This window comes from Panthera pardus, unplaced genomic scaffold, assembly GCF_024362965.1.
Source record: "Panthera pardus isolate Hobbes unplaced genomic scaffold, ASM2436296v1 HiC_scaffold_25, whole genome shotgun sequence".
NCBI lineage: Eukaryota > Metazoa > Chordata > Mammalia > Carnivora > Felidae > Panthera > Panthera pardus.
Window position 1 is genome coordinate 71,918,530 of NW_026526821.1, and position 17,182 is coordinate 71,935,711.

A 17,182-nucleotide genomic window follows, 5' to 3' on the forward strand; every position below is an offset into this window, starting at 1 on the left:
AAACAGATGGGATATCCAATATATGAATAATTGGAGCCCAAGAAAACCATCATAACAGAACAGACAAATATTTAAAGACATAATTCCAAAAAGAATTACCAAAAATAAAGAACATCTAAATCTATTGAAGGGGTGTGCCTGGCTGGTTCAATCAGAAGAGTGTGTGACTCTTAATCTCTGAGTCGTGGGATCAAGCCCCACACTGGGTATAGAAATTACTAAATAAATATAAATAGGTCTATTGAAAGGGCACACTGTGTCTCAGGAAAAAAAATCTGATACAGAACAGACATGCAAAAATACTGTCACCAAAAAAAAAAGAAAAGAAAATTAGGCTGGCCTCCAACTTCAACTCTAGAACATAACAGATCACTATTTTAAAACTTTTTAAAGAAAGTATGACCCAAGGATTATACATCCAATCAAACTGCTGTCCAAATACAAAATCATTATTCAATTATGAACATGTAAAACTCAAGGAGCATTAGTTCCATGTGTCCTTTTAGAGGACCCTATTAAAGGAAGAATTTAGTTAGCCAAGTAGGGCTAGGAAAGCCATGGCAAAGTAATTGGTGATAAACTTCTAAGCTATTTAACTACAGAACTAAGAATAAAATTAAATGAAGGAATTAAGATACCATAACAGAACAGGATGTAAAGTGTCATTTCCACTAACATGCAAATATGATATTGAACTAACAAAAGTTGGGAATCGAAGAGAGAAAAAAAAAGTTATATAGGGACAATATAAGGATAATGATTTCCTCATCTTTAAAAGTTAGAAGCTTAAATTTATCAAAATGACTAACACAGATTATATAAACAGACTTAATTGAACAAAGGTAAACATAAGAAAGATAATATCCTAGTTTCATAATTGCTTACTTAAGAATCAAAAAGATACTGTCTTAAAACACAGAAGAGTATGAAAGTGAACAGAACATGAAATTAACATTTTTAAAATATGCCTTTTTGGTGAACACCATACTTTTGATCTGGGAAAACTCAAATTCACATTTTCAAGAACATGCCCTCAAGTAAAAATGCTTAAATTACAATCCCTGAAGAGGATAATTAATCTTTCTGTTGAAAAATCTAAGAACTCCAAAGATAACGTTTAATATGTACTAAATATACAAATTCTAAACCTCAAAATTGCTTGCACCTAAAAAATTATCCCTATCAATGATCAATGATTCATGAAAATACTAGTGAAAAGTGAAATATGTTGTGTTTTTTTCAATTCTGGAATATATCAGCGGAGTCAGGGTTAAAGATATGCCCGTGAGCTTAAAGTATGACACACTTCACAGTTAAATACTGAAATACGCAGCCTCACATAACACTATTTATAAAACACTTTCTTATTAGGCATTCCTGCTATGTTTAACATTGAAGGTTACACAGAATAAGCAGAGACACAGAAGAACAAAAAATGGAAAACAATCAATCAAAAGCCAAAACTGCATGCTGTGCAGTTCCCATAAAACTTGTTCTGTGAAGTCACTTTGGATTGGATTTGAGCCTCCAATTCACCAGTGTTATTTTATACATAGCAAAATAAAAAGAAAACCTATGTACTATATAATTAGCTGGGTTTTCAGTTAGAATCTACTATATTTATGAATAAGGATATTCCTATTCCCAAAGCAGTTTGACGAATCTATCCTTAGAATATTTACTATGTATGCATTTATGAGGCAAGAGAAAAGGGAGTGGGGAGAGAAGATAAGGGTAAAGAAAAGAAATTAAGGGAGCAGACTGTTGATAATATATAAACTTTAAACTGCATGTTAGCAAAAATGTTCAATGACAATTTTCACATGGAAAGATAAGGAGAAGCTTCATGAATTTCCCTTTTCTTGCGAGGTTTTCTCATTTCGATTCCTACTGCTATCAAACTGAAAAGCTCCCTTTTGAACTTATTTTTATAAAAATCATGGGGAGTTGTGTGTAGAGAAGATGTTCTCATTATAAACAGTGGAGGAGTAAATTTGTGCTCTACATTTAGTGTTCAGTTCAGTCATACTCGAACATCCCTGATGTCAATGACTTTTCCAGTCACCTCTCAAGTTTCTGTAGTTCTATATTCATTTCCTACCTCTTGATCCTCCAGGTTTATATTTATAACCTCCATCAACAGTCTAGGTGGTAACTGGGCCATCAGAACAGGTACTACAACATGCATGAGAATATAGCTTCCCTTGCAGCTAGAGGACAACATACTTCAAAGTTCCAGCAAAGAACAGTTTTGGAAGACAAACCTACAGATGGTAAAGCAAGCTACACCAGATGGGCAGTCCCTTCCTCACTTATGTTCAGGTGGTCCAGCCACTCTTCTTCAAATCAAAACATTATCATCTATAGTCTGTTGCAAACCTTTAAGTGTCCTACATTTTGTTTTAATGAAAGAATCTCTTCCATTATAGATTGAAACATGGATCACTACAGTTATTTGAAAAAGGTATATACAGGTAAGCAAAGCAGGTTGCTTAAGTTTATCATATTATTTATGGGGCAAGAAGACACTGGAGCACAGATCACCTAACTAAAAAGTCATATGTCCATTCTCTGACTAGCGTTTCTGCAAAAGTTAAAGCTATACCTTTCCTTTCTAAGAAAATACTCTTCCTTCCAAACAAGGACCTACTACAATTGACGCTGTACTTGAATATATAAAAGTACTGCCTGTACTATATCTCCTCGGGGTTAACCTCCTGCTTAAGTCCAATTATTTTTTGTAGTAGACAATATAAAACATAATTAGGATAGTCAGTTTGCAGCCAAATAAACTAAATAAAACCTGTTACTAAAAATAAGTGATTTGAAGTTATTAACTGGTTTGAATTATCCTAGCAACTGTTCTTTCATTAACATAAAAAATTACAAGTTAACTATATCCTAAAATAGAAATCACTAAAAACTCTGCATCTCTAATTTTCTCCAAATATTTATATAAGTAGGAACAATGCTGAATTTCATAAACCAGGATCATTATATTTTGAAAGTGTAAACTAAATGACCAAACTAGCATTTCTCAAATAGTTCCATGGAACGCTAATGTTCTTTGAGATTTTACTAAGTGTTCCACAAAGAAAAAGAATATTATGGTCAAATACATTTCAAAATTCTGGGTTAAAGTTAAAACAACTGTTGTTTTATAATAGGCCTGAGAGAGATTTTCATTCACCCAACAAATTACTAACTGCCACCATATACCAAGCCTGATCTGGAAGTTACAACAGTGAACAAGATAAAAAAAAATGCCTGCTCTCATGGAGCATTCTTTCTAGTAAAGAGGACAATTAACAAAAAAGCAAATAAATACAATAAATGCAGTCAGTGAGAAGAGCTATGAAGACACTAAGATAGGATGTCAGAGCACAGAAGACACTTCTCTCTGGATAGACACATTAAACTACAGAACAAATGTTTGTTTGTTTGTTTGTTTCTTATTTTCCTACATGGGGTAATATAGTACATGGTATTTCCCAAGCACAGGTTGATCAGGAACACTTTTGTCAATGAATATCTATTAATAGCTCATCAAATCAATTAAGAAAGTGTTCTTCTAACCCATATGCAGACAATAGTAGGATCAAGACTCGAATACAGTTCTTCTGATCCTCAGTACAGTGTTTTTATGTCTTCTTCATCTATGTAAAAGCAGATATAATAATAGAACATATCTTAGAGAATCATGGTAAAAATTAAATTAGCTAATTCATGTAACACACCTGACACAGGGTTTGGTATACAACACTCTGCTCAAAAAATCGTCCTCTTTTATCCCAACGTGATCTGTACTGCTTTCTTTTAATAGTTTGAACACTTTACGTCTATCTCCTTTACAGGACTTAATTAATTTTGTTCACTCCTCTATATGGCAGATTTCTTTTTTTTTTTCATTTTCTTTTAATGTTTATTTTTGAGAGAGAGACAAAATGTGAATGGGAGAGAGGCAGATAGAGAGAGGGGGAGACACAGAATCCAAAGCCTGGCCAGGCTCAGGGCTGTCAGCACAGAGCCTGAGATGGGGGCTCGAACTCAGGAAGGGCAAGATCATGACCTGAGCTGAAGTTGGACACTTACCCGACTGAGCCACTCAAGCGCCCTTGTATGGTAGATTTCTTACAGACAGCTCAAATAGAGCTCAAATAGAGACTCAAATAGAGACTGCACATGGCTAGGCCACAATGAAAGCTTACTATGCAGTTATATACACAATATCCATTAACTGTGCATGTGGAAAAAAAAAAAAACTATATAAAAAGCAATCTCCCCTCTAAGAAATCAAATATTACAGCAAGGCTTCCATGAAACATCTTTTTTTTTTTTTACTTAAAAAAAAAATTTTTTTTAACGTTTATTTATTTTTGAGACAGAGAGAGACAGAGCATGAGTGGGGGATTTTCAGAGAGAGAGAGGGAGACACAGAATCTGAAACAGGCTCTAGGCTCTGCACTGTCAGCACAGAGCCCGACGCGGGACTCAAACTCACAGACCGTGAGATCATTACCTGAGCCGAAGTCGGACACTTAACCGACTGAGCCACCCAGGCGCCCCAAAACATCTTTATAATGATAAGTTTCACATATTCAAAACACTTTATCATAAATTAACAGTACCAGTAATGAGTCATATTCTTCCTAATAAGATACACTAAGATACCATTTCATGTCTTTGATATTCCTGCCAGAAATACATAACCAGAACGCTATCAAGAAAAAAACCTCAGACATCAGACAAAACATCAGACAAACCCAAAATGAAAAACACTGTGCAAAATGAATGACCTGAAATCTTCAAAAAATGTTAAAAAAAAAAAAAAAAAGAAAAAAGTTAAAATTGTAAAAGAAAAACAGAGAAAAATCTGATTACAGGAGGCTAAAGAGACATAACAACTAAATTAAATAAGTGATCCTGGTGGGAGGAGTTAAGATGGCAGAGGTAGGAGGCAGGACCCTAAGCTTGTCTTGTCCCTTGAACACAGCTAGATAGTTATCAAATCATTCTGAACACCCAATAATAGGAGGTCTAAGAAAACAAAACCTGCAAGTAGAAAAGTGACCACGTTTTGGAAGGTAGGATATGCAGACAGTTGACTTGGGGAAGATATAATTGAGGGTATGGTGACGGGGAGGGAGCCTGCTTACAGAGGCTACTGCAAAGTATCATAAGCAGCAGAGTGCATAATCTGAACTTTTAGAAGTCCGCTAGCTACCATGGGGGAGTGCCCGGCGTAAAGGTGCTAGGCTGGCGAGATCGGGTGGAGCCCCAAGAGTGACAGCATGGACTGAGGATCCCCTGGATCACCAGAAGGGTGGCACCAAGATGCTGCACTGTTCCCAGTCACTGAAGCATGGATTCCAGCTGAGGACAGCAAGCTAGGATGCTGACTTTCTGCTGCCTTCCATAAACTCCAAACCACTGCAGATCATACGATCACCTTCTTTACACAGCAGACAAACAGGCAAAAGCACTGCAAGACCCTCCCCCCCAGAGGAACAGCAAGGTTCCAAGCTCCTGGAGTCCCTAAAATGTGGAGTTTTTTAACTCAGTCATGCGCCAAAGATTAAAAAAAAACAAAAAAAAACAAAAAAAAAAAACCAAAAACTCGGACATAGGCAAGGTGAACACAGGGTTCTGACATAAACTGGGGACAAGAAGGGTGACTGACTGCTTTTCTGTGAGGATTCTGTGAAAACTGGGGGGGGGGGGGGGTAGGAACTTTCAGCTCCAGGGCTATAGAGCGAGGCACTACCATATTCATCCAACCGATCAGCACTGAAAGCCTTCTGGGAGCAAAAAACAGCACCATCTACTGGAGGCCAGAGCCATTTACACCAAGCCCCAACCCCCTGAACCCTGCAGACGGATCTCCAAAGGGGGAAGTTCACCTGAGAATCAGGGCAACAGGCCCCTCCCCCAGAAGACCAGGACAAACTAGCTCCTACCAAGTCTACTGATCATAGAGTGCTGCAAAGCCTCAGCTCTAGGGGAAATAGAATCCAGCTTCCTTTTTACTTTTATTCTCTAAATGTTTATCTTTTTCCATTTCTTTTTTTTAGTTCTTTTTTTAATTTTTTATTAATTTTTATTTTTAAATACTTGGTTTTTTCATTTCCATTTTATTTATTTATTTACTTGGATCTAGATTCTTTTTTTAATTTTTTTTTTTTTAATGTTCATTTATTTCTGAGAGAGACAGAACATGTGAGTGAGGGAGAAGCAGAGAGAGGACACACAGAATCCCAAGGAGGCTCCACACTTCAGCAGAGCCCAATAGAGCTCTTGAACTCATAAGCTGTGAGAACACGACCTGAGCCCAAACCAAGAGTCTGACACTTAACCAACTGAGACACCCAGATACCCCTGGATCTAGATTCTTTTAGCAAGCAGACCAAACACACCCAGGAACTAGTTTTTTTGTTTTGTTTTGTTTTTTGGGGGGGGTTGTTTTGTTTTTGTTTGCTTCTTTCTTTCTTTTTTCTTCTTCTCTTTTCTGGACAAAAAGATGAGATGGAGAAATTCAACCCAAAAGAATGAACAAGAAGTATAGCTATAGGCCAACTATTTAATCAATACACATATAAGATGTCTAAACTACAATTTAAAACAACAATTATAAGGATACTAGCTAGGCTTGGAAAAAAAAACCATAGAATGCACTAGAGAATCCTTTTCTGCAGAGATAAAAGAACTAAAATCTCATCAGGCCAAAATTAAAAATGCTATAACCAAGACACAAACCCAAAGAGAGGCCATAAAAATGAGGATGGACAAAGCAGAGGAGCAAATCAGTGATAGAAAAGATAAAATTATGGAAAATAACAAAGCTGAAAAGAGGGAAATAAAAGAAAGGTAATGGATTACACAGGTAGACTTAGGGAACTCAGCAACTTATCAAAATAGAATAACATTTGTATCATAGGGAGTCCCAGTAGGTGAGAGAGAAAAGGGGCAGGTTTACTCCAACAAATTATAGATGAAAACTTCCCTAATCTGAGGAAGGACACAGATATCAAAATCCAAGAAGCACAGAGAACTCCCATTAAATTCAACAAAAGCTGACAATCACCAAGGTATATCATAGTTAAATTCACAAAATACACACACAAGGAAAGAATCCTGAAAGCAACAAGGGAGAATAAGTCCTTAACTTACAAGGGAAGACAGACTGGGTTCACAGCAGATGTGTCCCCAGAAAGTTGGCAGGCCAGTAAGGAGTGGCAGGATATATTCAATGTGCTGAATGGGGGAGAAAAAATGCAGCCAAGAAAGAATTCTTTATCCAGCAAGACTGTCATTCACACTACAAGGAGAGGTAAACAATTTCTCAAACAAAAACTCAGACAAAAAGGAGTTCATGACCACTAAAACCAGCCCTGCAAGAAATTTTAAGGGGAACTCGTTGAGTAGAGAAAAAAAAGACCAAAAGCAACAAGACTAGAAAGGACCGAAGATCATCACCAGAAACACCAACTCCACAGGCAATACAATGGCACTAAATTCATATCTTTCAATAATCACTCTGAATATAAATGGACGAAATACTCCAATCAAAAGACATAGGGTATCAGAATGGAAAAAATAAATTTAAAAAAAAACAAGATCCATCTATATGCTGCCTACAAGAGACTCATTTTACACCTAAAGACCGGGAGATTGAAAGTAAGGGGATGGAGAACCACCTGTCATGCAAATGGATGCCAAAAAAAAGCCAGAGTAGCCATACTTATATCAGACAAACTAGATTTTAAGACTGTAACAAGAAATAAAGAAGGGCACTATATAATAATTGAGGGGTCTATTCACCCAGAAAAGCTAACAATTTTAAATATTTATGCCCCCAACTCGAAACACCCAAATATATAAATCAATTAATGACAAACACAAAGAAACTTATCAATAATAATCTAATAGTAGGGGGTTTTAACACCCTATTTACAACAATGGATAGATCATCTAAGTAGAAAAATCAACAAGGAAACAACAGCTTCGAAAGATACACTGGACCTGATGGACTTAACAGTTATTCAAAACATTTCATCCAGAAGCAGCAGAATACATTTTTCTCAAGTGTACATGGAACATGCTCCAAAACAGATCACACAGTAGGCCACAAATCATCCCTCAAGAAGTACAAAAGGACTGAGATCAAACCATGCATATTTTCAACACTATGAAACTTGAAGTCAACCACAAGAAAAAAATCTGGAAAGCCCCATGTCTGTCTCTGTGCTGACAGCTCAGGGCCTGGAGCCTGTTTCAAATTCTTTGTCTCCCTCTCTCTCTGTCCCTCCCCCCTCTCATGCGCTGGCTCTCTCTCAAAATTAAATAAACATTAAAAAGAAATTTTTTTAAGAAACATTATGCCTGTAATTTAATCTCAAAACGTTCAGAAAAAATATATGGATAAATAGAAGAAATAAAATAATCAAGTAAAAAAGAGCAAAAGAACACGATTTGGGTGAAAAGTATATGAGAATCCCTTGTACCGTGAAAACATTTCCATAAGTCTGAAAATATTAAAAAAAAAAAAAAAAATACCCAAACATAAAAGGAATGGGTGAAAAAAGGAAAAATGGAAAATAATCACATCAGAGATGTTCAATATCATTAGCAATCAGGAAAAGTTCAAATTAAAACCACAATGAGATGCCATTAAAAGCAAAAAAAAAAAAAAAAATGTCAGTACTAAGTGTCAGGGAGAATGTGTAGCAACTGAAGCTCTCAAACATTACTGGAGGGAATACAAACTGTATAGTCACTTTATAAGAAACTTCTGAATTGTTTTCCAAAGTTAAACATACACTTACCACATGATCCAACAATCCTAGGTATTAATTCAAGAAAAATTAAAACTTATATTCAAACAAAACCTGCATGCAAATGTTTGTAGCAATTTATTCATAATCACCAAACACTGAAAACAACTCAAATGTCTATCAACTGGTAAATGGATAAACTGTGTTACATTTATATAATAGAATACTTCTTAGCAATAAAAAGGAATTACTGATAATGCAATATGTACGCATCTCAAAAGCATTATGCTAAGTTAAAGGTTATATGCTGCAAAATATATGTTATGTATATATATGTTATATATGACATTCTGCAAAAAAAGCAAAATACAGGGAGGAAAATAGATCAGTGGTTGTTAAGGGTGAAGGGGGGTGGGGAGATTCATTAAAAATAAGTAGCCCGGGGCACCTGGGTGGCTCAGTAGTTGAGCATCTGACTTCAGCTCAGGTCATGATCTCACAGCTCGTGAGTTCTAGCCCTTCATCAGGCTCTGTGCTGACAGCTCAGAGCTGGAGCCTGCTTTGGATTCTGTGTCTCCCTCTCTCTGCCCCTCCCCACTCGGACTGTGTGTGTGTGTGTGTGTGTGTGTGTGTGTGTGTGTGTGTGTCTCCCCCCAAAATAAGTAAATATTAAAAAAAAAATTAAAAATAGGCAGCATGATGGAATTTGGTATGAGGGTGATGGGACTGTCCAGTTTCTTGACTATTATTGTCGTTACACATTATACATACATCAAAATCATAGATGTGAGATGTACACATTTGATGCATACATCAAAACGCATAGAACTATACACTAAAAAGAATAAATTTTACTATATATAAATTTTAAGTATATATTATGCTTAAAAGGAATGAGCTACATTCACAGGCATCTCATTTTATTCTCAGTCAAATAAAAACTAGATAGGTACTATTACTTTCATTTTATAAGCGGGGAAACAAAAGCATACAGTAAATAAATGAACTTACAAATTACATACGGTAGGACCAAAACTCTAGTCCAGATACACTGATTCTACACAAATGTTTTATTCTCTTAATTTTCTCATTTTCCACTAAACTTTATGGCCTCAATGTACCTAACAACAAATAGGATCAAACAGGAAAAAAAGAGGATCAAAGGGAAGGAGGGAGGAAGAAAAGAAAAAGTGGAAGTGTGTCCGTTAGAATTTGAACTTTGTCCTTACAAAATTAAAAATAGTCCATAATTGAAGAAGTCTGAATAGTGACTCATACAGGCAACAAATTAACTGTCATTAAAGGATTAGCTGGTGATTTCTTCCATAAAATCTTCTCAATTTCTTAACACAAACAAAAAGCAAAAGCAAACAAAATGTTCACAGGTAATCTTATAACTACTGCTACAATTTAAGCTATCTGTAGTATTCAGAACAATTTGAGAACAACGATGATGACGACTACAATACAGAACAAATTTTACAACTTTAAATAAATACTTAAAGATATTCCCAGATGCTATCACCCAAGGATGGAAAAGAAGAGAGAAACCTTTAAAGATAACTTTTTGGTTTCAGAATGAAAGAGGTGGCAGTATAATGTTTGCCAAAGAACATACTGTAAGCACAACAGCTGGGGGGGGGGGGGGGGGGGGGCGGGGATTAAGCGCCAAAACAAAAAGCAAAAACAAAAAGCAAAAACTGCATCTGTACCAAAAATAGCATACTTCACCTAAAAACAGCGGCGTGGTTTCCTCTGAAGTAGTTGCATTAGGATCTGCCCCAGCTTCTAAAAGAATGTGTACAATCTTCCAATGTCCTTGACTTGCAGCAAGATGCAAGGCACAAAAGCCCTCAAATGTCTTTGTCTTAATGTAGTTTTCAGATGAATCTATGTAAACATAAAAATAAGAAAGTCAACTGCAAGGTACCACTATTTCTTGTGATTAAAAAGTAAAGATTACAAGAAGAATTTAATGAAATATTAAATTGTAATTAGAAACGGGAGGTCTCACTTTAAAACTCTCTAGAAAATCAAGAAAAAGTTCTACAAGGGTCACAGTGTGAACAGCTCCCTGGTATTCCTTACACACAAATTCTGTCCACAAACTCATCTTCTATTCTCTAATTTTTGGTGGGCAGGGAAGGGGAGTGGCAGGAGTTGAAAAATAACACAAAAGAAGATCTGAAGAGGATGCAGCACCAAAGATTTGCTTAAGCAGGATTTACTAAAATAATACTCAATTTGATTTTTTTTTTAATTTCTGAGTTTCCATGAGAGAAATGGTCTCATGTCAAGCATTACTTTCTTGTATTCAACTAATAAAATGAGGGTAGTTTAAAATACTCCTTTTCTGGGGTGCCTGGGTGGCTCAGTCAGTTAAGCGTCCAACTTCAGCTCAGGTCACGATCTCGCGGTCTGTGAGTTCGAGCCCAGCGTCGGGCTCTGGGTTGACAGCTCAGAGCCTGGAGCCTGCTTCAGATTCTGTGTCTCCCTCTCTCTCTGACCCTCCCCCATTCATGCTCTGTCTCTCTCTGTCTCAAAAAAATAAACGTTAAAAAAAATTTAAAATACTCCTTTTCTAACTTAAGACTACAGTGAAGTACTCAGGATTGTATTTCTAAAATAATAAAATGTACTCCAAAGAAATCAAACAGTGGCATACAACTTCTACTTTAAGGTTTTTTGAGGTTTATCTGTTATGAAAATCTCAAGGTTCTAGTAACATTAAAATTACATAAATAATGGCTACGTTAATTTTTGTGTAATTCCAAAGCAAAATGAACTACTGAAGTCACATGAAGTGACTTTAGAAAGTGACTCTGGGGCACCTGGGTGGCTCAGTCAGTTAAGCATCTGATTCTTGGGTTTCAGCCCAGGTCATGATCTCACAGTTTGTGAGTTCAGGCCCCTCATCAGACTCTGTGCTGACAGCACAGAGACCACTTCTGATCCTCTGTCCCCCTCTCTCTGTCCCCGCCCCACACTCTCTCTCTTGCTCTCTCAAAAATAAACCGTAAATAAATTTTTAAAATTAAAAAAATGTTTACAAGTCTCAAACTTTACAGATGCACAATTAAACTGCAAAATAGAGCAGTTATATTTTTAAAGCTCATATCACAAAAACAGTGTTTCCCAGATTAGTCAGAAACTGACCTTTATTCAGATATCCACAAAACTATGAAGTTAAGAGAAAAACTAGGAACACATACACATATATAGATACACAGACAGCTTCTATTTTTTAAGTATTTATTTATTTATTTATTTTGAGAGAGAGACTGTGAGCAGGGGTAGGAGGGGTGCAGAGAGAAAGAGAGAGATAAATCTCAAGCAGGCTCCACGCTGTCAGCACAGAACCTGATGTGGGGCTTGATCCCACGAACCATGATATCATGACTGAGCTAAAATCAAGAGTCAGATGCTTAACAACTAAGCCACCTAGGTGCCCCACACAGACAGCTTCTAAATCTTTTTTTTTTTTTAACGTTTTTTATTCTTTTTTTTTTTTTTTTTTTTAAGAGACAGGGACAGAGGGTGAGCCAGAGAGGTGCAGACAGACAGGGAGACACAGAATCTGAAGCAGTCCCCAGGCTCTGAGCTGTCAGCACAGCTGGAACCTACCAACTGGGAGATCATGACCTGAGCCAAAGTCAGTCACTTAACCAACTGAGCCATCCAGGTGCCAAAACATAGACAGCTTCTAAATGGGAAATCTCAATATTATAAAGATGTGCATTCCTCTCAAAATAATTAATAAATTTATTATAATTCTAATCAAAATGTGAGACCACCTGTTGTGGTTTGGTTGGTTGCTTTTATTATACTTGATAAAGTGACTAAAGTTGATAGAGATGGAGAGGACAGGTAAGAATAACAAAGTTAGAAAAATAAAGAAAGCAAGTACTAAGAGGAGACTAGACTTACTGCATACACTAAACCAGGTCTTAAAGTTAGAATAAGTAAAACAACGTGGTGATAATACAAAGGCAGAGAGGAGGGTGCCCATCAGGGAGAGGAGGAAGAGCCACAGAAGCAAAATGAGACTAAGAGATGATGGCTGAAAAGAAGCCGACCTAGGCCAGTCTTGCATTAGATATACTGAGGAATTTGTTTTGGAAAGAAGGAAGGATGTTCTCTTCCACTGAGAAAGAAGAGAGATACGACTTAATCATAGCCATTTAAAAAACTGTATAACACAAAGAGTGACACTTACTTAATGTATGCAATGAAAAAAAAAAAACCAACCAGGTGGGTGCAGTCAGGGAATCTCAGGATAGAATGGAAACTGTGAGAAAAGTGTCTAATTGGATTATAAATGGATGACACTTTAGAAAATGGTTTTATGACCAGAAACTAACTGTAAGGCTAAAGACAAAAGGAAGTGTATTTATACACTGTAGTCTAGTTGGTAAAGTTGTTTATCATAGGGGGAAAGATGAACAATTCTGAAACCACTATCTATGTACAATAAGCTCAAATAAACAAAGGAATGGTAGATAGCGACAGCTTTCTCACTATTGAAAAGGGAGGTTACAGATAAGCGAAGGAGGAAGGCTAGAATGAACCAAACGGTACTGGATTAGAATCCAGACATTAGCATGAACTCATATTTAGCTTTAATACAGAATACAGATGGATGGATATTGAAATGCTTATAGGTATGTGTATACACATGGGTTATAATAAATATGTTTCCTAGCTCTGTCTGCTGAAAAGGCTTAAAAGCAGTGACACACCAGTAGCAACAAGCACAATCAGTGCCTAAATGTTGGTTTTGAGAACTATTCTCCAATAAAAGGAACCAGGGCTCCTAAGAAAATGGCTGATTCTAGGATGGGCACACAGAATATACAAAATGAGCCTAGACCATCTTCTAGGTAAAGAAAGTAAAAAAGTGCTCAAAAAACAAAACATGGGACATGCCAAAAAAACACAAGAGCTGATCTGAAAGAGCACTCAATGACGAAACCTAGAACAATTTGAGCAACAAAATAAATATCATATTGGATTATAACCCAATGTATAAAATAAATATACACGAGTCCAGGCAGATATAAATGACTGAATAAATAAATGGGAAATAAGCAATATTCTAAGTATCAGATAAATCCAATAATCTATGTAAATACTCCCCCCCCCCCCCCCACCAAGGAAGGGAGCTTAATTCCCACCTGAATGATTTGAGGGCCACCATTTGTGATTTGCACACACACCCATCTTATTATGAAAGGGAAAAAAATACTCCTGTGCAATTATCTATGAAGTAAAGAAAAGAAAAGGCCCTTCTCATGCAGGATGAAAAATAGTGAAGTCAGTTAACTACTAAATTGAAATCTTAAAAGATTTCACCTATAGAAAAAAATAGATAGATACATTTGAATAGTTTATCTCTAAAACCACTGGACCAAGAAACTTACATGGTGGAGCAAATGCAGTGGATTTGGAGTTAGAAGATTTAGGCTGTAATCCTGGCTCCACCAGTTCTCTATTGGATTACTCTTTGGGTAAATTACTCAAACTCTCTGCAGCAGTTTCCTTAACAGTAAAACAAGGATAAAACAGCTGGCCTGAACCCTCAAAGGGGTTCAACAGAATTACAAAATTTATGTACTGTCACAGTTGTTACAAATTAAGTCTCCAAAACACCATTTTCAGAAAGTTTTCAGGATCCAATATAAATTGGTTTTGGAAGTTTCAATGATAAACTGCCCTCCTTAATTGGTATCCAGGGACCAAGGGGACCTTACCTATCTGGTACTGGAATACCAACAACCATCCTCTCATTCTCATCCTTTCTTTTATAAGGATTCTTGGGAAAATGGCTCATAATACTGTTTTTAATGCCTTAACCTCTACTTATTTCTCACTGGAGGGCAAAGCAGTCTCTGCTTCTATTCTACTTACTGAAAATTTAAATGTAAAGGCATTCAAGACTTCATAATGGGTAAACCCATAATGGGCACTTCGGTTCTGTAATGACAACTTGTGAGTTCTTTCTTGGCTGCACCTTGAGGATTGGGGCCATGTCAGCTGGACCAATGCCAGCCAGCTGACACCTGGGCAGCAATAACAAGAGTTGACTTTAACATTCTAGCAATGATACTACAACCCTATGATTCCTAACACAAAGTGTATTTTTACTTATAAATAAATAGTAAACTTGCTTACTTGTTTAAGTGAGAAATGGTACACTTTTGTTTTCTAAGAAAGAAAGCAAAAACACATGGTTTTAATAAGCGTTAAATATTCATTAACATAGGTTAAATATTAAGATCAGAACCTTATCTCAACAACTGAGCCACAATTTGATGATGGCCAAACAAATTTAAGATGTGCCAATCACAAAGAGTGATGAATGTCCCTTTCAGGTAGCTGAGAAAGTCAAGTACTTTGCACAATCATTATGCTTTACTTAGCAATTCTAAGAAAAGGTTGGGCATAAGATAATTTCCACAACAAACATTTTCACCATGGGCAAAACTTTCAGACAACCCTTTAAGAGATTTCATCATGCATATAAGATGAAGGGAAAAAGTCAGTGGAAAGGAAGAGGTTTGAAGGCATTACAAAGACATGAGACACTATAAAAAATTAAGACTAGGAGAAAATATATGAAATAACTGAACCACATGTAACAGCAAAGGATTAATGTCCAGAATACACAGACTTCTTTAAAGACAAAGTTTGCCTAGAACTTCCAAAGAGAAAGGCTACATGAGAATGAAATGAACATAGAGAAATACAGACATAAGAGAAAGAAAGACCCAGAGTCCTGATGACATCATTTTGAATAGGAGCATCTGGCAATGCCTGAAGGGACCTACCACTCAGACTTAACATTTACATAAGCACTATATGTCCCTTATTTGTTTTTGAAGTTTTTTTAATTTCTATTTAAATTCCAGTTAGTTAACATACAATGTAATATCCATTTCAGGTGTCCAATACAGTGATTCAATACTTACATACAACACCTGGTGCTCATAACAATATATTTCCGTTCTTTGTGTAAACTAGTTTGAATTATTTCTTTCATTCATTACTGAAAAAGTTCTGATTAATATTATGGATAATTTAGCCGTGTCTATCAATATTTTAACTTTGCATATTTCTTGCACCAGCACTTTGACTTCTAAAACTCCATTCTATAGAAATATACACCCATGTCACAAAGTTACAATATAAGGATGTTAACTGAAGCACCACTTATAAGAACCCATCAATAGGAGAATTATTAAATATATTACATCTATACTATTAAATACCATGAAACAGTTCTTTTACTCAGAGTGAAATCGGGAGCTATTGCAGAATTCTGAACAGAAGAGACAGACATTAGTCTTTGATACACTAAGACTAGATTATGGTAGGATGAGGAAGAAGTAAGAGCAGAAACTGAGGTTAGGATGCTATTAGAGCAATCCAGGCAAAGAGATATGTGACTCAGACCAAGGTCTTAGAGGTTGTGAGGCAGTAAGAGTGATGTGAATTTGTGGATGTGTACACACACACACACACATAAAGATGTGCTGACTGGGTGAGGGATATAAGAAAAAGGAAGTAATTAAGGATGGCCCAGTTTCTGGCCTGAGTTGGAATGATGGAATGTTTCTAATCTTACAGATAAACAAACTGAAGAACCAAGAAGTTAAAAGACCTGTCCTTTTATCCCACCAGGATAAAGTAGTGAGGTCAGCAGAGCCCAGGTCCATCTGAACACAACTCTTAATCACTATGCTATGGTGCCTATTTATCTAATGATCTTCAGCATCTATTATCATGCCCAATATGACAGCGTAATATTTTTTTAACCAATAAAAAGTACTATGAATTAGCTCATATTTGCCAAATAAAAATATTTGTTGGTGATATGCTACAGTTAATTATAAGATTTTAAGTGATCTTTAGTCAGTAAATGGTTTACTACTGAATGGCATGTATAATTTCCACTGAAGATCATTATTGTCCTCCAAGATGTAAAGATTCATGAAATCTCAACATCTATTAAATGAACTTCCAAAAAGCAAAGAAGACAAGCAAATTTGTTATGTGTATTAACACTTCACACAGAAAGTTAAAAATGAAAGGGGCGCCTGGGTCACTCAGTCGGTTAAGCGTCAGACTTTGGCTCAGGTCAGATCTCATGGCTTGTTGAGCTCGGGCCCCACGTCGGGCTCTGTGCTGACAGCTCAGAGCCTGGAGCCTGCTTCAGATTCTGTGTCTCCCTCTCTCTCTCTGTCCTTCCCCCACTTGCCCTCTGTCTCTTTCTCTCTCTCAAATATAAGTAAACATTAAAAAAAAAAAAAAGTTAAAGTGAAAAAAATACATACACACATTAAATTTCTAACTAATCCATGCTGCATTTGAATGGTCTTCTCCAACTTGAATGAGATCATCTCTAATTTTTA

General features: G+C 36.3%; 1 protein-coding gene across 4 annotated transcripts in view; it reads right to left on the reverse strand.

Moving 5' to 3' along the window:
• The window catches only part of ASB3 (ankyrin repeat and SOCS box containing 3), a 113,591-nt gene that overhangs the window by 56,738 nt on the left and 39,671 nt on the right, over window positions 1–17,182 (reverse strand). For all 4 annotated transcript variants that reach the window (XM_019420534.2, XM_053890692.1, XM_053890693.1 and 1 more), the window contains one exon: window positions 10,503–10,661. In XM_019420534.2, coding sequence (XP_019276079.1) covers window positions 10,503–10,661 — 159 coding nt within the window. The remainder of the gene's footprint in view (window positions 1–10,502; window positions 10,662–17,182) is intronic.